Source organism: Nyctibius grandis, chromosome 14 (genome assembly GCF_013368605.1).
Source record: "Nyctibius grandis isolate bNycGra1 chromosome 14, bNycGra1.pri, whole genome shotgun sequence".
Lineage (NCBI taxonomy): Eukaryota > Metazoa > Chordata > Aves > Nyctibiiformes > Nyctibiidae > Nyctibius > Nyctibius grandis.
The window spans coordinates 11,695,934-11,718,180 of record NC_090671.1 but is presented as its reverse complement, the minus strand read 5'-3'; the positions used below and the strand labels follow the sequence as shown (position 1 = coordinate 11,718,180).

Here is a 22,247-nt window from a genome sequence, read left to right as displayed (position 1 = left end):
TTCCACAAATTACTTTAGGCTGTAGATTTGTGTGCAGGTGAGGTACTGAGAGTTTTCTTACTGCATGCAGAAGTCATCTTGAGTAGGTAAGTTCATGGCCAATGCCATTGTGGCTCTGAATAAAACCCTTCTTGAAAAGCTTTTCACACCCAGAATACATGAAATTCTTGTGAACGTGTTGCACTGGCAGTAAGAGTGGCGAGAAGCTCTCCTGTGGATAGGAGGGGTCCTGCAAATGTGACGTAGGGTCTTACTTGGTGCACACAGGTTCTGCCTTGCTCATCTGTGTCCGACCTGCTTTGGCTGAGTGGCAGTGATATTTCCTCCTGGCACTGGGCGATAACTGTTTTTTTAGGTTTGCTGGTGACAACTCCAAAGCCGTTATTAAAAGGAGATATGAAGCGATGATAAATTGATTTTGAAGGAGTTGAGGCCCAAACAGGCCAAAGTTTCAATTTTCTAACCTCCAGTTAAGTTGAAATTAAATTGGAATGTACTCAATTCAAATTAAAAGATAAAAATGTTTTATTTTAAAGCATAAGCAGTCTTTTAAAACAAAAAAAGAAAACATTTTGCTTAATGTTGTTTTTCTTCACTGTAACAACTGAGGTACAGGCACCTGCAAAGTGTGCTGCTGCAACTGTATTTTTTATCCCAAAGAATTATTTGGTCTAAATGTCTTTTTCTAGCTTGGAACAAATTTGCATGCATCTAGCTGAGTAAAATGAAAGCATATATGCATTGTTGTCCCCTAAATGAAAATTACTACAACATGGTATAGAGATGCATATAGAAGACATGATGAGTTAAAGAGAAAATACCATGAGAGCATATAATTTGTAATGTATGCAAATAAATTTACTCTGGCAAAGCTATCCTAAATTTTTAATTTATGGGTTTGTTAAAATAGTGAAAGGTAATTATCCTTTTAATTATAATAAAACAGTTTCCAGATTGCCATGGTAATAGTTAAATGTATTTCCCACAAATTTATTATGGTGATTGTAATGGCTATTAGCTTTAAATAATTTTTTTTCCCTTTTTTTTTTCTTTTTAATTACAAAGCATATGATTTTTTTTTCCAAGGTTAAAGACCAGAAGTAAAGGTGTGGGAAGGAAATATCTTATGTGTGAGAGAAAAAGTATCATTATGCTACTGATGGTTCAGTTGGTAACAATTGCTCAACTGTTCTAGAACTGGAGCAATAATCCAGGTGGATCAAGGACAACTTCCTTATAAATCAGAAAATGATGGCCCTCCTGGCTGGGTCTCGTATCTATAAGTCTCTAGTATTCTTTGCAGAAACATTGCTATTAGTTCCCATGTCTGATTTGATTGAGTACACTCTCTCTCCTTAAGCTTTTTTTGTATGCTCTGTGGGGTATGATTCATGTCCATTCTAAATTTATGTGGAGTATCGTAGCGTGGCTGTTGTGGGGCTGCTGCCTTCCATGTTAGCAAGTCTTCTGATGTTTCCATGGCAAGTGGAGAATCGAACTAACAGTGGCCATCAAGACAGAAGACCAGAGCCCATGTACCTTAAAGTAAATAGCCAAGCCCCACTGAAGGGGCCGCCTCCATAACAGCCCTGTGGTAACTACAACTCCACAGCATTTTGTTTTTAGAATGGTCTCCTAACAGAAAGTCCAGGATATCCTAGCTTTTATGTGAGTGTTTAGTGTTCAGCCGGGAAACTTAATGCAGTGCCTTATTTCAGGTAAATTTGCTCTGAATTGGCGTATTTCATTTTATTGGGCTGGTCTGAAATATTTCAATTGAAATCCGTTCAACAAAACCATTAAAAAGCTTGATCCCAGTGGGACATTGCCGTACTTGGTTCTTGTTTTCTCTTCTGGGTCAATAATTCTAGATGGAAAAACCTTTCCCATTGACTCTCTGGGTCACCTTAGAGCCTGCAGGTGTCTTTGAGTTGTAGCTAGTACAGCAGCTGGAGGGTCAGAGAGATCTGGGGTTTGGGTATCTGGCCAGGAGTCCCTGCAGAGAGGCTGATGTTGTGCTCTGTACGGCAGAAACGTCTCTTTCCTCTGTGATCTGAGACGTTGGCGCTGAAGGGTGCTGCAGGGAGCAGCTCGTGTTTGTGTAGCACGAGGGCCACCGCGAGTGCGTGCGGCTGCCGCCCAGCGTGGGCAAGATCAGACCTGCTTTGTTGTACGGGTGGGGTCTCAGAGGATATAACTGAATGGGGGCTCAATATAAAGGAAACAACGTTGTGCATGTCTTCAAGAATGACAATAGCATCGGGCCTTATCTGATTACTCTGTGGAAAATCATCTGTACCCCCTGGCCTATGAAGCAGGTGGCCTCGGTTGTTTTTTCTTGGCAGCTAAGGACATGAGTGCATCTATAAGAGACCATGACCAAAGCACAGTAATAATTCTGAGCCATTATTTATGCATTTACCTTCATCAAAAGCAAAACCACTTCATTAAGCACCTAGGGAGTGCAAAAGGGAGGGGAAAAGCGGTTTTCTTGATGAGATAAACACATTACAAGTGTGTTATACATAAAATAATAGCATATACCACATGTTCCAGGGAGTTCAGGCTGGAAGATGTGTCACCATTGCCGTGTTCCTCTCATTTCCTGTGTATTCATCCAAAAGGTACTGATTCAGCCTCTGTAGCTGGATTGTTGTACACTTAAAAAAAAAAAAAAAGCCCCCCCAAACCCACAACACAACTCTTCAGAATTTTACGGTGAAAGCTGTGCTGTGTGCTTGTACGTGTTTCGATTTGAATATGAATGGAAAGAACAAGAACTTGAATTTTCAGTACTCTAATGGGTAGATGAACAGATGAGTGAAGAGAGAAAGAAAAGTAAATTAAAAAAAAAACTAAGTAAAATAAAAGGCTTGTAATAAGCCTCGTTTTTGTGCACCGCTTTGGGAGCAGAACCATCTGTCCTTTTGCCTCAGACACCATCCCTTTTATTCACATGGTTTTCTTGATCTTAAATTAAAAGAACAAAAAGAGAAGAGTTTTTAAGGATGCCCAATTATCTGTATTTTCTTTATGGAAACAACTCCCAGTGTAACTTGATGTTTACTTCATTGCCTAGGATCTGAGCAGGGGCTGGATGGGAAGGAAAGCCTTTTGGATACGTTTTGCAGCTGTTTTAATTAGAGTATTGTCACCTCTTGGCTGCTTGCAGATCTCCAAAGAAACATTGTGGCCTGCTGGGTTATTCGCTAGACGTTTGTGTGATTGATAGTCTTGCATTTTTTTCCTATTGTGAATCTTTCATGTCTGGAAGCAGGTTTCCAGTCGGGCTTTGGATGCTTGGTAAATAAGACTTGAAACGGAGGGGAGAAAAGACACGGTCCTTGCCCAAGTGGATTATTTGTCTTTTCCGTGCCACCCCTGCTTCCACAGCAGGACAGGCAGGGCTGTGGCCAGAGTTCTGGGCTCTGTGTCTCTGCTTCATGCCGGGGAGCTTGGTCTGGTGCTCCTGGGGGCTGACCTGGAGATGAAGCTCTCGTGTCCCACACTGATTGTGTCATCGTATGGGACATGGACCCTTGCTTTCTCTGAAAGAAGAGAATGGAGGGGGCTGGTTCTCAGTGAATTGAAAGGGCCCTTTGGAGAGATGCCACCAAATCCTACATTGCAGCTCACAATATGCTGCTTTTCACTCATCGGAAATACTTTGTTTAGGGGAAGGTGATAGAGAAGTACAATCGAGGAGACAAAGAAAAAAAATGAGGGGAAGAGACTTCAAGAAAACAAAGCTTCAACCTTAGACTGGTTCCATGAAGACCTTTGTGTTCTCAGTCCCACAAGTCAAATGCAGATGGTTTCTACAGACCAGTATTACAGGTAGTTTAAAACCAATGTGACTTCAAGTACTGTGTAAAGGGGAAAGGAGCCTTTATCTTGTTTCTTCTGCTTTGTAGGTGTCCTTGGAACAGTTGCATTTTAACTTTCGAATTGAAAATTGTTTTACTTTAAATTAATTTAAAGTAATAGCTCCTGCAATCACTCACAAATGGTAAAAATCCCTAGAATTAAGACAGTTTGATGAAAACAGGTGTTAGTAAAATGCTCTATAGACTGCCTTCAAATCTGCTTCCTGATTTTAAAGGTTTTTCTGTTTTTTTTCATTGCCTCTGCTGAAAATGATATGCAGAAGTACAAGTCTTGCAGCTAAAGCTGATAATCTACACCTACCTCCCACAGTCTGCTTTGTTTATATGGTGCCCTGGTGAGAAGTATTTTGGAGGGCTGAGGTTCTGAAGGCAGAAGGTTTGAATAAAAAGGGGTACTGGAAAGTACTGATTTTTTTTTTTTAAAAAAAATAATAAATTCCCAGTCGCTTTCCTCTGATTCTTCACTTTAAAAAAATTTCTCTTGATTTCTGAAATCTCTCATTTTTTTTAATAAATTCTTCCCCCTCTCCTCTGATGTTTCAGTATATCAGGATTGCCAGACTTTCTCGATTGTTCCATGGTCCTATGCTGAGTATGTCATTGTTTCACCCCAACATAAATAATATGGCATTACTTTATTCTTTAAAAGAAGCAGACTTATACACATGCAATGTCTGCTTCGGTGCCTTCAGTCAAACTGGATAAAACTCATTAACCTGATGTTCCTGTGTTAAAAGCAATTGAAAAACAAATATCATTTGGAAACCTAAGGCGGCTGTTTAATGCCACTTTGTGAGCAACATGGTAGAGGTTGCTTTTCTTTTGTAACCCAGTTTCAATATTCAGCTTATGAACAGAAGAAAATACCCTCAAGGGTTTTTTTGTCTTTCAGAAGTAGTTTTTGAAAATGGACTTATTTTTTCTTAAAAAACCCCTCCTGCTCTTCAGACCAAATCTGTGTCAAAAGCTCAATTTGACTCATGGTACAACATTTAGGTGCTCTAAGCAGCTTCACAAAGCAAGTGAAAAACCAATAATTTTTATATGTTTTATTGTCCATGTTAATGGCACTAATAATAATTCACTTTATATTTGTGGTCAAGGTATGGCAGCCGGTGCAGCACTTGTGTTTGCTGCTGTTCCTGAAATCATCATTAGAAAGTGAGCTGATAAAGATTACCCTAAATTCTGATACAATATTGAGGATTATTGTCGATCCTTCACTCTGTTTAGCTTATGCAGTTTCGTGTCCTTCTTGGTGGTGTTTCCCTCTGCAGTTGGGATCCTCTGTATTCTGGGGGATGGTCACTCCGTGTTTCAGAAAGCTGCAATTTGGTAGCGGTGATTATAAATGAGATTGTAGGGGGTGGCGAAGGGGGCCAAGCCAAGGAGACCTGGTGGTGCTGCTGGAGCTTCAAAGAGGTGGCAGAGCGGGGATGACGAGACAGGGCTGGTGTCAGAGGGCTGCCAAATGGCCAAAAAAAGGAAAATGGAGGTGAGAGGCCAGGGAAGCGGCATGGAGAGGGATGCTGGAAGGAACGGTGGGTATCTTGAGGGACAGAGCTTTAAATGAGCAAGAGCAGAAGAGAAGCAATTTCTGTGCGTTTCTAAGGCCACTGCAAAGGAGCAAAACCAGAAGGGGTGGACGTCACCACCTTCTCCTAGTACGTGTTTGAATCCTTATCAAAGCAGTTTATCAGCTGATCTCATTTTCAATTATACCTGCAGAAGCATTCACATAATTAGATGTGGTGGTGTAATCCTCTTGAAAACAAAATATGGGCATGGTGCAGCTGATAAATTGAAGTAGCAGGGAACAGCTAATATATGTTTTAATAAGCAATGAGTTTAAAGTGTGTATCTAATGATCCTAATGGTATCTTGTTTTTCTTAAATTTATCTCGTAAAGGCAGAAGTAAACTTTGAACTTGATATTCTAGCCAGAATGTATGTATTTTGATTATTACTTTTTTAATTTATGGTCCTCTTCAGGAAAAAGGATTTGATTTAGATGCAAATAGATCTTCGTCTTCTGCCTACTGAAAGCAGCTGTAAAACTCATGTGGACTTCAGAGAGTTAAACTCCCTGTTTGGTCCTGCCCTGTACATTGAGCATCTGCTCTAGGGAGTTATCTCCTAGCTACTTCGTGGTCAAATAATTAGCAGATCTTACTTTGGTCAATGTTCTGACCCCAAGAGATTTTACAAGGACCTGGACACTGAACTGGGAGGCCATCATTATAGTCCAATAAGGGGGGCTCAAAACAGTGAGCTGGCAGTGAGATTTGAGCATTCTCTGCAAAAAAACCTCCCAGGGGAGGGAGGATGTGGCAGTGTAGAGGGGCCACGGCATGGAGCTGCTCACCTCTAACTGGTGCAGAGGCACACAGGGGAGCAGGAACAGACAGCCAGCTATGGGAGGGCATGGAGGGCTCTGCCTGGGGACTCCAGGTGTGGAGCAGGGTTTCTGTTGCCCAGGAAGTCTCTAGGTTAGCTGGGTCCAAGTGTGGAGGACCTGCCTGCAGTGACACTGTGATCTGGGGAGGGAGCTGGGTATAAGCCTTTTTATTTCTCTTCTGTTTGATCTAGTTGCTTTGAGTTTTCCCTGTTTAGTAAGTTACATATTCGAGGTTTATTGTGATGAAATCTGGCTTTATTTGAGTTACAAAAGCTTTTGGTCTTCTTTAGGGAGCTCATTATGAAGAAAAATCTTAGGCAGTGGATGTCAAAGCTCTGGCTGACCCAGGAGCTTATTATACCTGGTTTAAAAAAACCCAATAATGTAGTCACAGCATGAGCTCTGCCTCCTCGTTTTGCAGCGGTTACACAGGAACTGGAATTTCCTTCCAGCATAGAGAGTAATCCTGCCTCTTTGGGCATATACATTCCGGGCTGTTCCTGCTGGTCCAAAGATGCTGGAGCATCATGGTTTTCCTTCCAGTGGGAAGAGCTGGACAGAGCTCCTTCAAAAATCTTGCAGTAAATCCCTTAGTAAATACATCCTCAGCAAACATCAACACCTAATTTTCCCTGTGTGGGTGGAATGTGAGAACAAGAGCAATGAAAGCTGAGAAACAAACGAATTTCATTCTTCAAACAGTATTATTTGCAGGGCTGTAGGGTGTTTTGCACTCTGTCTCCCTGCCTGGTGCAGATTAGCTGTGAAACACAAGCCGACTGGTTGAGGACCATGCAGGAGGATGCCAGGATCTACAGGGCCACTTCTATTGCGCAACCTCCCTGATGATTAATTTACTATAGGGCTTACCTCTTGGGGTCTGTTAATTCCCATCATCCTTTTTTATCCAGCATGAAGTGTTGGACTGCTCAGCCAGGATGCCGGGTTTGCTTTACAATGGTTTTGTTACTGAAGTGTTTTATGTTCTGTTCTACAACCAGGTTGCCCTTTGGATGATTTTTCCCCCCCCTCTTATCTACATTCAATAAACAACTTCAAGTTGTTCTGTCCTGCTATTAAGCAAAGATAAATGATTTGGGAAACTGAATTATCCCAGTTCAGCTAACTGTCCAGAATAAAATTATAAACATGTGAGATAAGATTAATAAAAGCACCAAACTGCTATGTGGATATTCCTGTTACTGTATACAAGCTAGACAGCATCATCCTCCACAAGTTTCCTAATTTGATAAACGCCTTGAGCTGATTTAAAATGTGGAGGTTATTTTTAACCAGGGTAGCAGAGCCATCTGTATTGTATCTGATGAAGTTCTGTGATAGAGCAAATTGATTTATTCTATCTCCTTACAAGTTATACTAAGCTTTATGTTATAAATAAGCTGGTTTGAAGTACATGATGTCATTGAGCTTGAAAGTCTCTAGATAAATTTGTACTTAAAGGGTTTGTGCTTTCTGTATGAATTTAAATTGGTGCAGATTGTTATATCTCTTTTTCTGTCCCTGTCTCGTGGACTGCGAGCTCCCTGAGGTCAGGACTGCCTTTATAGTTGTGTTTGTATGAAGTACACAGAGGGCCCCAATCCAAGACCGGTGCTCTGGTATGTTACGGCGATAAAAATAAGAGCAATCAACAAAAACAGAACCACACGTTCAATGGCAGGATTTTCAGAAGCACTGCAAGGAACTGTGTGCCTAAATCCCACCATTTGTTGTTATAAAATACAGGGAATTAATGAGAAGCTCATTTCACTTGAAGTATAAACAGTCCTGGCTATAGCCGGGGCATGCCTTATATCATGGCAAGTCTGAACTGAGGTCAGATTTGAGATCTCTGCTTTGATTTCTGTTCCAGGCGGTGAGTGGGGCTGTTCGCAGCACAGACCTGGCACTTCTTCCCTTTGCCTTGCTCTGAGGTCACTGGGGCTTCTGTGGAAGTGCATGGGAAAGGTGCCCATAGCAGTGTGAAGAGGAAATCAATCAAATGCTGGGAAGAATACAATAAATCCTGACTTAGTTGACTGCTTACAGAACCAGCAGAAATGGTGGCTTAAATAAGGAAGGACTTCTAAAAGAGGTGGACTAGAGTCACTATCCCTGTGTTGAAGGATAGTTTTTGAGACACATTGAAGACAGGATGTTGCCTACTGAGTGCCACGTATGGTGAAGATTTCGCTGTAATTAAAAAGAAAATGAGCAATGCTTTAATTGAGATCTGCAGATTAAAAGTTAAAAGCTCAGTATCCTCTATTACTTATTGTCAGATAGGAGTTACATTGCATATGTGTAACAAACCATTGCATTTTAAAAATGGAACCATAAAAAAGCTGCTGTAATTTAAAAGCAGCCAATTTACTAGGAGTACGGTTTGCAGCTCTGTCACTTGCTAATCAGTCTGTTAAACATAATAGCCATTCTTGTCTGGAGGCAGTTAATCATGTTGTGAATGCACTTATCAGTGCATATTAGAAATACAATACAAGACTTTCCGACAGAGGAATGGATGCAATTACTGCAATCAGTATACATTTAGCTACTGTCTTATCATACCATGTTTTTCGTTCAATTTCTTTTTTTTTCCTTTTAAGTAGTCCAGCAGTGACAGATTTTCTCTTAGGAAAATATGAAGGACACTCTTGAAAGTGTTGTTAAAGTCAACAGAGATGCTCCAATGCAACCTGTCGAGCTAAGTGAGAGATGGCTGGTGGCTGGTTGAACCCTTCCCGGACCCAGCAGTGTTGGAAGCTGCTGTCTTTGAGTGTTATGGTGATGGTTTTCAAGGCCTTTGAGCATTTTCACTGACGGGCTGGGAACGTGTCTGTGGAGGAATGCGTTAGGAGGTAGGGAGCTGAAGTTGCTGCATTTGAATTAGACTAAAGGAACTCAGCATATGGATGAACTATTTTTTTTTTTTTTTTTTTGCCGTGCTTCTCTACATCTAAATCAATAGCAATGAGGGATCTCGAAGTTTTTGAAAGGGGATGTTGAAAAAGCATGAAAGCTAATTGCTTCCAGCATGACTACCCACCAGCCATGGGTGTAAATACAGCTGTCTCAAAGAACGCCAGGACTCGACAAAATCTAAGGATTTCAGCTAAACAATTTTCCAGGGCTGAGCATATTCTTGTATGGGGAGAAAGGGAGCTGGGAGGGGGGCAGGAGGAAGGAAAGGATTATGAAATCCTGAAAAGATTTAGAGAGGAACAGGAGGAGGATGATTTTGTAAATTCTGCTTTACATTAACCCTTAATGTTAGGGATATTTTATGTAGCTTAGCGTGATTTGCAGTGCTTGCAGGAACCTGCCTTCTTTTTCTAGAAATCCTTTTATCTGACTCTTTGTTCTTCATGACAGCTGGTGATTTTGCTTAGGTAACATTTTTAATTGTAGCAAGGAAAATGAAAAAGCAAAACAATCCCCAAATTGGGTGACTATTACAGTGGGTAATAAGGGAGTCAATATAACATCATATCCACGTCGCCAGTATTTTTGTTACTGTTCTGTTTGGGTCTTATATTGCTCAGGCTCCCTGGGAAAATGTGGGAGGTCCTCAGTTCAATGTCCTTAGCCGTGATTCTTCCCAACGGTGGAGGCATCTGCCCTGCCTCACATTGCTGAGCAGTTCAACTTGGACGCTCAGCCCCACTCCATCCTCAGGTAGTTAAAGCCTTCATTGCTGAGGAAATTATTGAAATGAAGTCCTGGGGGGATGTTTTATCATATCAGCTGGGGAGTGGGGAAGGGGGGATGGAACGCCACTTCTTCCATTTCCATTTCTAATTCTTCCTTTTTCAGAGCCTAAATGAATTAACCTCACTTATTACTCACTTGTGCCTGAACTCATTTATTCATGGTATGACCTTAGCTCTGAGCAATATCCCAGCAGCCCACCATTAGCTGTCACTAGATTTGAATTCATCACATGTTGGGAAATCATTGTCTTGCAAGTGTGACAAAGTAGTGATTACCCTTTGAAAAGGTGACCTAGAGACATTATGTGGTGACCATTGTATTGACCTTACTTTCATGCCATTAGAAAGTAATTGTGGAAAGACTTTTAAAAAGAGAAATATTAAATCCACCCCTCTGCTTTTTGTTATTTGGAGTTATCTTTGCACTTCTAGGGAAATGTAGATTCATTTTTAGGACTAAAATAGGCTTTTAATGGAGTGGCTTATGTTATAACAGCTTATTTCTCTCTTGCTTTTAGTTTTGTTGCAAAGATCAGGACTTTAAGCTGATCTCAACTAGCAGAGGGTGGAGGTACATGGAATTACTGCAGATGGCTCTTTCTGTTCGTACACTGAATGCAGACCCTGATCCACCCTGTGTTTGCTCAGCTGGTTGAAGTAATCTTGTTTATTAATTAAAACATGGGAAACATGTTTATATGCCAGTTTCACTTTCATCTTTTTTACTGACTGTTCAGTGAGTATCAACAGTGAGAAGAAAAGCTTAACTCTTTTTTAAAACATAATTATCAGCCTATAAAATGAAACAATTTTATGCACATCATGTGTCAGGGAAGTGGGGAGAGAGGAGATCCCGTTTATGTTAATGTTAATGGGCTACACTGATCCCTGCCTTAACTTCTTTGAGGATGTTGACATGGCCATTTATTTCTTAGCAGAAGTGTGAATTAGCCGCAGGACACCTTGCACATTATCTCTCCATCTAAGAGTACATTAGATTCAAAGAAAGCTAGGTCTAATTCATTAGATACTTAATCTTGTTTAAATTTGAAGAGAATGTAGGAGGAATAAAATAATTCTTGCTCATGTTCCTATTTTGATTTGTTCTTTAGTTATTTCATGCAGGTAGTATTACAGTAGCTTCTACAGCTGACCCATGAGTTCTGTGCACTCTTAGCAAGCTTTGGAAAGAAAAAAACCCAACTGTTTTTTAATTTCCCATTGTCCTTGCTAGCTGCTTGGCATTCTGTTATTTGCTCCTTCACACTGGCTGCCCATTGAGCAAAGGATTAAGTTCAAAAGGTGTTGAATTAAACTTTTTAAATCCTCAAGAGGAGAGCACCATTTGTCACTGTTTTCATGTGTCCTCCAGCACATTAGGTGTATTCGTGTCACAGACTGCAGCTTGTCTCCCCTTTCCTTTCATTCATAAATTCAGCGCACGATGAGTTTGCATCTTTAGATCCCCTCCGGTTGATTTTTCTCCCCAAGGAGATTCAGCTGTCAGCCTCAATTGTAATTCTGAAGTCAAAACAGCAACTGGATTGCTGGTAACTTTCTCCTAGGTCTAGTCGTGTTTTTCTTTTCTGTTGCACTTGGTGTATACAAAACTGATCACTTAATGCTAATGTCAGGCATATAAAAATCGTAAGTTGTTTAAAATGCAAAGGAAACATGTTGTTGGAAATGTGTTAGGGTGCATCCAGGTCATTTACCCAAGCTCTTATCTCTGTCTAGGAAGATGAGGAAGCTGCGTACGTATTTGTAAATATAAAATTCAAGAGCCTTACATAATTGTATGAATTCAGGAGCTGTCACGTAGAGTCACTGTTCCTGAGACTCACAATACATGTGGAAGAGTGTACAAGTCAATTAAACTGTTGCACGTCTTCCATTTCATAGTTGGCTGGGGAAGAACAAGACTCTGAATGAAGCATCTTCAGCTCTGCTGAGCTGGTAGCCAAGAACCTAGTGTAGGGATAGTGGAGGAGCTGAATTGGAGAGTGGCCTTTTTCTTCTGCTTAATTACCTGCAGGAAACTCATTTCTTCGGCTGTTATGTAGTGACATTATAGACAGACCCAGAGTCTGTCCCATTGCATTGCAGTGTGTCACCAAGGATTTCCATCAGGTAACTCTTAGGGTATATTTCCTGTCTCCACCATCGAGTCTCTGGATGCCTCTGACCCTCCACTCTGTTTTCTTTGAGGTCAAGTGAAATGTTTGCTGCACTGATGTTACGTGCAGCTTGGCTGAAGATACCCATGCCTTGGGTCATTCAGCTGCAGCACAGGCTGGGGTGAAAAAGTGACTCCCAGAGTTGTATTCTTGTTCTTTTAAAGGTCTTTTGAGAGTCTGTGGAGGGGAGGGTCTTTGTATGTGAGTTCCTGCATTGCAAAGAAGTTCTTGTATCACTGAATTTATTATCTTGAATTTTCAGTCATTGGTTCTTTAAAAATCCACCTCTGCTTTATAACGTATTTCAGCTGCTTGCATGGCAGTGTTGAAAATACACCATGTTATTATGGTATGTAAATATGTAAGAACTTCTGAATAGTTAAAGAAAAATTATAAGGACCATTTGGGCTGTTGATATTTATTAACTGGTTAAGATTCAGCATAAATCTCTCATCATAAAATCATTCTTATTTTTTAAAAAACAATAGCTGCCTCTGTATTTGCATCCAACATCAGCTAAACCCTGGCCCCAGTTTCTTACTGGATGTGTTTGTTATACTCCCCAGCAAGACGCTTTCTCCTGGCAGAGAAGTTTTATTTTAAGAAATACACAGCAGAGCAATAAAAAGGTTCTAAATAGTAGTCAGAAGAATATTCCAGTGCAATCAAAATGCTTTTTTAAACCCCAAAAGATTACATGCTCTTTCAAAATGGGAGAGTCATGACAAAGGAACAAATGGAGCCCCAGTGCCCAGCAATACATGTTACCGATGGAGCGCACCAATTACACCCATACAGAATTTGGTCCTAAAAGCCCTGGTTTGTTAAAGGCTAGCTAAAATAGTATCTAAGGACTCTTTTACCAGAAGGATTTCTGTACGCTGTCACAAGGATGGAAGCAAATAAAACCAATTGAAGCAATTGTCTCAGTTGTCTCTAGGGTTGTCATGATGATGTGGATAAAATCAAATAAAGTGGAAGTTATTGCAAGTTGTTAGTGAGCAGCACAGTTGTGAATTGGCAGTGGAAGAAGCTGAAGAGCTTAAAAGGTTTGCTCATTATCTAGATTTATTGTTTTCAGTTGTGGGAAAATGTTGGCTAAGCAAAATAACATGAATAATATCTGGTCTTTGTGGTGTGTTTTGAACAAAAATATTTTCTTCTTGTTTTTATGGCTTTTACTGGATTATTAAGAAGTGCTGTGTCAATCCATAGATTCTTAACAGATTTAGCAGCTTGGTTTTATCCTCTGCAGCCATTTACATTGCCCATGCGTCTGTGAAAAGCATGAATTTTTACGGCAGTGAAAGAAAAACAAGATCAGGCACCACGAAATGTTTTGAAAAAGCCTGTAGTTGGTATAAAGTAAACTGGACAACAGAGCAAGATCTCTGTTAGATGACAGAGCAAATTGTAAATTGTGATTTTGAAATGCATCACAAGAGGAAACCAAGCAAACTTTTTCCATCCCTGCAGATTTAATTGCAACCTGCCATCCATCCTGTCTTTGTTCAATGTTTGGGACTTCTGCCTCGCACTTCTGTGCTGTGGCATGGAAGAGGAGTGAGCAGGGCTTTTGTCAAGCACTTGTGTCTGCCTTGCACCCCCAACTGTCCAGTTCCCCTCAGCAGAACAAAAACCTCTGGGGTCTATGCAGTAAGGGACCATGGCACTGTGTCATCTGAATGTTTTGACATTGATGCAAAAGCTTGCAGAGATACTCGGGACACGCAGGTGGTTTGCCCTGGCTTCTGGGGACGTTCATCCGCACTGCAACACTCGACAGGGATACCTGCACTTGTTTGTGCAGGGCTCCAGCCAGGTGCATCTCCAGTGCTCCTCAGGATGAGGCCCTTTCTCAGCAAACCGCCCTGGGAGAACAGTGTGAGTAGGCTGCTTCCAAGCTTGTATACAGCTTTGTGCCCTTACAGCCTAATGAAATGATATATGCTGGGAGAAAAGGGTTTAGGTTTTAACATCCATTATCAAGTCAAACTTCATATGTAACACAAGACGTAGCCATTTCACCCCAGTAATTTGTTCTCAAGTAGGACCTGTGCTTAAGGATGTTGTGGCTGCTAGAAGATACCCTGCCTTTAAAGGTGTTAGCTGCTGCCCGTTCCTATTAGCCAGTGCCCACATTCAGGAAAGTGGCACTCAGCAAAGTCTAAGGGCTGACACTATGCAAATCTTCATAATTCAGAAACTGGATACTGCTCCGTTAGTAGGTCTTTGCTCTCATTTTCTTCATCTTGGGCTGCTGGGATCTTAATTTCCTTAGGGGGAGAAGGTCAGGACCTTTAATCTGGATCTGCTCCCCAAGAGGTCCTGGCTGTCTGCTGCTTCATTTGACTTCAGCAGGAAATTAGGGTCTTGAGCATTTCCAACCAGTTGTTGAAAAGCCTCCTCTTGTAAGTGTTTGCTCTTCAGTAAACCATACTTATGAAATTAATCCTCTTGAGATCAAAGGAATGGGACCTGTATTACTGAAATATTTTATAAACTAATGTAGCTTGCTTATGTAATCCTGTTCTGATGGAATTTGATGACAATTTGTGAGAGAGAGAAGGAACTGACCATTATTAACCTTGAAAAGATTCTCAAGCAACATGATACCAGACATTTTATTACTTTCAATTACCTAGTGTCTGCTCCATTTTTTTTAGAGTTTTGTTTACCCTGCTGTGGGCATCATAAACAGATTGCCATTTACTGAAAACATTATTTTATGAATGAATGAAACTCATGATTTCCTGGAATAGCCAACTGCACTAATAGAAGGGTCTGACTTTTGTCAACTAAATTGTTGATGAGCCAGCAAACCCTCCGTGCGCCAGTGGCACACCCAGCTGAATGCACTGCAGAGTGCCCTTCGCTGTGGTCCTTCACTGTGGCGTTCTGCGTATTTTATTCTTTCTAAAAATACATCAGGCAGGCCCTTCAGTTTGGTTAGCAATGAAATCTTTCTTAATGGCTAATAATAGGCATTTGTTTATTTAAGATAACTATTTAGACTGTCACTGCCATCACAACATCAATCACTGTGTATCATTCCAGTACTTAATACAATAATTCCATGTTTGGCTTAGACAAAAATTAGGAATAAATTAAATTCAGTATTATTTCAATGCCAGGTGATTTTGTAGTACTTATTAAAACCTCTAACATTAGAGCTATGGCGGACCTTCACCATCTGTTATTTTGTGGAAAAAAGCCTATGCAGTTCCATATAAATACTTAATAAGGTAATAAATGTAGAGCAACAAAATGTGACATTGGATTTTTTTTTTCCCGATTCAGATTTAAAATATATATCTTTTTCCTACTGTTTGCATATACTAGCAGATTCAGGAAGAAAATCAATCAGAATATATGTAACAAGGTCATGGTAGATAGCCCTTCAAAAACGATGTGAATCTTTACAAAGCATCTGAATGCAGCGATGCAAGAACTCTCCAAGGGGCTTAGGAGCCCTTGAAACCCAGGCCTTATTTTTCTAGTGGTTTATGCAGCCTGATTTGTTCCACTGGGAGACTGCTTTTCGCTGAGGAGAGGCTCTGCCTCTGGGTGGAGTGCTCCCTCCTTTATGGCTTAATGTACCTCCAGAGGAGAGACTTCAGGTTCAACCTGGCAAGCAGAGGAAGGCCGTTGGGCTCTGCATGCCTGCAGCTGCCCGCCTGGATGTGTCCCTTGCAGGACAGTTCTGGGACTTAGCAACATTTTCTTGTCCTGATGAACTCTTCTTATTCTGGAGCTGGTTGGAGCTAGAGTTGGCTTTATTTGGCATGGATTTACCATTCTGTGCTAAAACTCTGTTGTCTTCTATTCCAGATTGGGATCACAACCATGCCTACTAACTGCTGGGTACAGAGTGAGGACTGTATATGTTGCAAAGCTTGACTGGGCTGCTGGAGACCTGGTTTGAATGCATTAGATATATATGAAGTTAGACAACAGGGAATTGTGTGGACATCTCAAGATTCTGGGGGTTCTTCTAGCACCTAGCAGAGGCAGTATTGTGAAAGTACACAAATAGGATTATAAATTGCAATTTGAAGAAGAGGGCCTGCTTACTGGAGTTTGTGAGAGGAAATAAATCCAAGCCCATGGTTTCTTTTTCTTTTTCTCCTCTCATGAGAAAGAAAAATGTGTAATGAATGTCTCATGTCTGAAACACTGGGCTGGATTCATCAAAGGGAGTTAGTAATTACCAAATTGAGAGAATCATGAAGCGCTTTTCTAAATTTGAAAGGCTCATCAAGAATAGATCAGGAGCAGGCAAAATTAATAGTTATGAACTCATTTCCATAGAAATGGACTTATTAGCAAGCATGCCAGCTGCCTAAAATTATAAGGTCTTTTCCTTGTGCTTGCAGGAAATAATCTTTTTTTATAAAAGTAATTTTGACTTTTTATTTTTTATTGCTACTCTAAACTAGGCTTTGGCAAAATCTTCCTAAACCAGGAAAAGACTTCACCGGACAATAGAAATATTTAACTAAAAAGAGAAGAAAGATGTGGAAAGGAGAAGTGATTTATAGTCCTTGGATTCCATCAGACTCTTTCCAATAGTGTAAACTTATTTAAGAGAAAAATGGAATAAGTCTCAAGAAAAAGCTGAAAAATCTTTATAGGATAAAGTTTGGTTTAGCGGGATTTAATGGCTGATAACAGCATGAGTTACAGTTGTCATCTTCTCTGCTAGTAGATTTTCCCAGTGGTAGCATTTTGTCTTCACCAGGCAGTTGCAGATCGACGGTGACTACGAAGACCAACATATTGGCCACTCGCTACAAATCAGACTAATGGCTGAAGATTTGCCGTGGCAGGGTGGAACCACTCCTTTTAAAAAGGGTTATAGTGTAATGCAGCATAGCCAGGAAAGAAATTTAGATACAGGTGTTGTGATGTGGATTTAGCACCTAATGGAGCTGACATAAGTAAATGCTGACCTTTAAGGTCTTGAATATCATTTAATTTATCTCTTGTTTTACTTTAGCAACCTCCATCAGTTTCAGTGGAAAAAGGCAGTGGTGTCCCACATGGTATTATAGGGGATGGTTAATAAATTGCAAGAATTATGAATATAGTACCAATCTTCCTGCTAGGAAAGAAGCACCTGTAGGATAAGAGATGCAGTGGCCTGTAGGAAGGCACTAGTCTGAGCAAGAAAGAGATTAACTTTTCAGGTTTTATCATGGGTTTGTTATAGTTGTAACCTGGGAAGAGACAGAACAAAGAGGGTGGCTTAGTCCGTGGGGTACTCTGTGTCCCAGATACTGTAACACTTGGCATTGCTTGAAGGCTGAATCTTTGTCCTAAAGAGGGAAAAAGGGAAACCATAATTTTAGAGAAAATTCATTGACGTGCTGTTCCGATGGTAACTGGCAACCTACTGGTGAATAAAGGAGTCCAGAAAGTTGAATACTGGTTTGTTAAAGCTGTACACTCAGTGGAGAAACTCTGTAGGTGAAAGATGATTAGATACAGTAAGTCCATCCCTTTCAGCAAAAGTCCAGATGAAAAGAAATGGATCCTTCTTTAATCAATATTAATGTGTCATGCTACATGATTTGCTTCTGAGACAAAGCAGAAAACATTTGACAAGCCACGTTGTTTTTCCAGGGGATGATAAGGATTCTCTTTGAAACCAGGACCTAGGGAGTCCTGGCTCCTGGGAGACCTGGGAAGTCAGCTTTGCTTTAATTCATACGTTAGTATTAGTTAGATCTGAGGAAGGTTTACGTATGTGAGTTGCTGCTCTTTTCTAGGTGCACAGAGACTCATTTCTAATCCAGCAGTGTATAACGATGTCTGCCTTTAAATGAAACTTATGTCTTTTATAGCTATACAGCCGTGCTAAGGATGCAGTGAAGGGCTTTGCATATTTACAGGCACAAGAGTCATTTTACTCCCTGGCAATTACTTCAGCTTGCTATATAGGCAAGACACACACATGCTTTCTTTAGGGAGATCTGAGTCCCAGTCTGCCTGAAAAATATAAAACCACTATTATGGTTACTTTTTGGATGTGTAAAAAGGAAAACAGGAAAGGAATAATTGAAGGCATGATGGACCGAGGTCAAAGAAGTGCCCATCGGTGCGACATGTGGAATGGATTTATCAGTGCAGACTAACCTGACATATTATTTAAGTGGTGAATCTAAAGCAAAACCCTCCATCGGTGGTTTTGTTACGAACTTGAAACCACTCATAGGTGTTTTTGTGAGTGGCAACTATTGACTTGAACAGATTGAACCTAAATTGCAGATCTAAACGTACCTTGACAGGCCCAATATCTAGATCCATAGTGAGCGTAAAGCTCATCTCTAAATTTTGTTTCTGTGTTGTGAGCAAATTAATTTTATGTAATTTAGATAAAACAAACTGCCAGAAGTGATATGCAGGAAACTATGAAGTTGAGTACTCCGTTGTGGTGCCCACAGTGGTTATGTTTTTAACAGAAATGGTTTAATTACATCTCTAGTATTGTGTAAGAATATTTGTCTTAAAAGGTTTTTGCTGATTGTCTGGTTGGCCACCCAAAAGATGCCTGAATAGTTTCTAGTTTTGCCTGGAGGTGGATATTATCTTCTGTCAGCATGGAAAATATTTATCCTTCAGGCATTGAAGCATATGTTTGTGTTGTTTGTTGTCAGAAACAAAACACGAAAATCAATAATTCCTGTTCAGATTTTTTTTCCTTTACAATGTGCCTTCAAAAACATATGGCAAACCCAGATTCTGCCTCTGTGCAGCTGGGAAGGGGAAAAGGATGTTTAAGTCTCTGTTCTTTGTAGCATCAGGCTAAAACTTTCTATGAACACAGCTTTGCAGTCACTGCTTTCGGGTAAGGGCACACAAATAATGTACCTGTGGGACAGGATAGCGGGTGAAATTACAGAGGGAGGGTGATTACTGAGGGGTGCCTGCGTGCACAGGGGACATCCCTAACTTGGGAACAAGCTATCTCGTGCTTGCAATAAGAGCACATTCAAGTCGTTACAGAATGGCCTAACATGCTGCAAATTCAGATTTTACCCTATTTTATGAGCATGTACCCTGAAACTTCAATAATATTGATGACATTGGTTGTGTCTTCAGTGTAATATGATGAAGCAGTTGGCTCTGCAGTCAGGTTAGCTGCCTTTCCATCCCACCTCTGTGTTTTGTAAGCTATGTCAGGTCTCCACACTGCAGGTGTCTGTCTGGGAAATTGGGGCAGGAGCTTTTATGCTGCTTTGTAAAGTACCTTAATTTTTGTGGAAGTAAAGCGCGGGATGAGCAAAGCTCTATTTCCTAAATGGGTCCCCACTGTGGATATGCCAAGTGCTGTGGGTTAAATCTTGGTGTCTTTTTTCTTCTCTGTAACATGAAGATAAGATCTGTCTTTAACCTGAGGATTAATTATTAACATTTACATGGTGTTGGACCAGAGGAGAGTGCTAAGTGTTGTTGTTAATAAAAGAAGCAGAAGTATTTTTTAAATGCAGTTCTGAATGCTATGCATTTACATCCATTTCTTTACCTTTAAACTTTTATTTTGGATGAGAACTATATAACAATCACCATATGATTACAACTCTGCGCCACTGACGAGAAGAATGTTTTCATTAACTGAAAATAAGGATAATCTATCCCCCATTTTTTGTCAAGTATAATTGCTGCAAATCCATTTTTTCACTGAGACAAAGACAAGTTTGGGCTTGAAAGACTTCCCCCTGTTCCCCCCACAAGAGCTCATTTCTGATACAGCATGAGGAATGGCTGAGTATTCTGTTGTTGCGGAGCATCAGTATTTGCAGCAACAAAATTATAATAATGCTGTATTAAATAATTTAGCAACATCTGTACAATGCAGTTCCCAGGGTTTTGGGCTTATTCTGTCAGTTCATTGTGATTATGGAGAATGAATGCCTGACTTTAATGGGAAAAATGATTCCATTTCAGGAAACGAAAAGATACAGTGTCACCTTATCTATAAAGTATAGCTGTTGCCCAGTGTGTAGTCTGAGTTACGTTTCTCTTAGTGTCTTCAAGCCTGCTTGTTGAATTCAATGGCAAATCTTCTGGTGAATAGAAAAGAGAAATCAAAATGTATTTTATTATTAACATCCTACTGATATTGTGTGCAATTTTGCTTTTTATTCCAGAGCAAACATGTCCTCCTATGAGATCCTGCAGATGGACTTTGAGATTGACAACACTAGCAGCCTGGCAGGGGCCCAGCAAATTACCTGGCAGGTGGAATACCCTCGAGATGACTCCGTGAGTGAACTGGTGGTCTCAGAGATCTTTGTCAGCCGAACAATGTTTGTGGGAATTGTTCCTCTTGCGATGGTAAGAACTTGCTGCTGCTTCTTTTTGCTAAATGTTTCCGTTGATTCTCGTTAGTATTCAAGGGGAATGTGAGTCATTTTATTATGTGCTACTTCCTATGCACCTGCTGCAAGTGATTTAAATGCAAAAAATACATTTCAATAATATTTTATTTACCTGATGTGCCATAATGGCTCCTTGGAAACCATCTGAGTCTTTCATGAAATCCTTTAGCATTTGTGGATTATTGGCCTGGTACATGGTAATAGCTCCTTTGGAGCCATTGTCTTCTGGTGTATTAATGTGACTGCCATGCATGTGCTCTAAGGGTAAAATGTTGCAATTAGTTGGGACATTTTCAATGAAATAAATTAGCATGCATGTGTGGGAAACTTCATTGCTAAACCAAACAACTGGACTGTTTTCTGCTTTGCTTTTCCCCAAAGAGCCACACAGTCTAGTGAGCTGCAAAGTGTCAATTTAATAAAAGGTCCATTTTGAGTTATAGGGAAAGGACAAAATACTTTCTGAAGAGGTAGGTGTCGGTCATATTTTCCAGGCAGGGTTTAAGGTGTACATGTGCAGAAGGCTCGAAGCCTGATGGTTTATTTAAAAAATGCAAATATTTCCTTCTAAAATCAAATGCACCTTTTCTAGGAGGGACCTTTGGTCTACGTTTGGGCCTGATAGACTTCTAGTACTAGAGCTTTAAGCTTACAGATAACCAGTGATTTCAGCAGGGATATTCTGGTGTAAAACTAGAGAAACAGCCAGAGAGCCTGGATGTTACACCAGTTCCCTCAGAAACACTCTAGTAATTTTTCTTTAATTCTCATGAACGTTTGCCCTTCCTTTCTGAGTTGGTCTGTGCTGGTTTTCTTTCTATTACACCATATAAACAACAAATATTGGTGTTTTCCTCTGCATGACCACTAGCTTCTCCTACTAGGATAGAAGAAAGGAAAGATGCTTGTAAAGATAAACAAGATCCTAAATATTTTTAATTCCCAGTTCCTACTGCCAAAGGCTACACTTACTTGCAGCCCAGTGTCAGAGGAGAAATTATATGCAGAAAAGTCAATACAGAATTTTCTCCTAGTGCTTTTTTTTTTGCAGCATGTATGAGATGAAACAAAAGTCTAATTGTGTGGATGCAATATTATCAAATAGTAATGGTGAGTCAGATATGATAATGACAGAATGTGGGCCATGAACAGTCTTGCACATAGCACTGCTGGTTTCAAACGGATAGCATGGAGTTCATGCCATGCAGAGCACCACAGATAGAAAAGGAAATCCAACCCAAAAGCCCTTTGTGAATGTTGGATCAGAGCTTTGCTGCTGTTTTTGCCAGGGTTTTGCCAGGGTTTCACTTCATCTCTTTGCAGTTACGGCAGATGGTGGCCACTTCAGCTGTCTCTAAATGTTCTTGGACAAAATCTGAGGCTGAACCTGAATTCAAAGTGGAGCTAATCTAGTCTCTGACACTTGGTCATTGTAAACTAACAGTGGAGTAAAGTAAAAAGCTTCTTTTGTGAATTTACGACCTTAGTCCTTAAATGGGGGTCTCATGTGGGCTATTACTTTGCTGTTGCATGTGAGCATCTTTGGCTGGCTGGGCCCAAGGCTAATACGAGAACTGATGACAGCAATGGTGGGAACAACAGCTTGTATTTGCATTTCTTTCCCTTATGTTTGCCAGTTTGCAGTGCTGCTTCATTTAACAGTCACTAACTGGTGCAGGTTCTGGCACTGC

The 22,247-nt window shown here is 40.5% G+C and overlaps 1 protein-coding gene across 1 annotated transcript in view; it reads left to right on the top strand.

The window, feature by feature from the left end:
- LOC137670148 (transmembrane protein 132B-like) overlaps nt 1-22,247 on the top strand; it is a 242,679-nt gene that overhangs the window by 151,180 nt on the left and 69,252 nt on the right. The window contains exon 4 of the mRNA XM_068412813.1: nt 20,326-20,512. Coding sequence (XP_068268914.1) covers nt 20,326-20,512 — 187 coding nt within the window. The remainder of the gene's footprint in view (nt 1-20,325; nt 20,513-22,247) is intronic.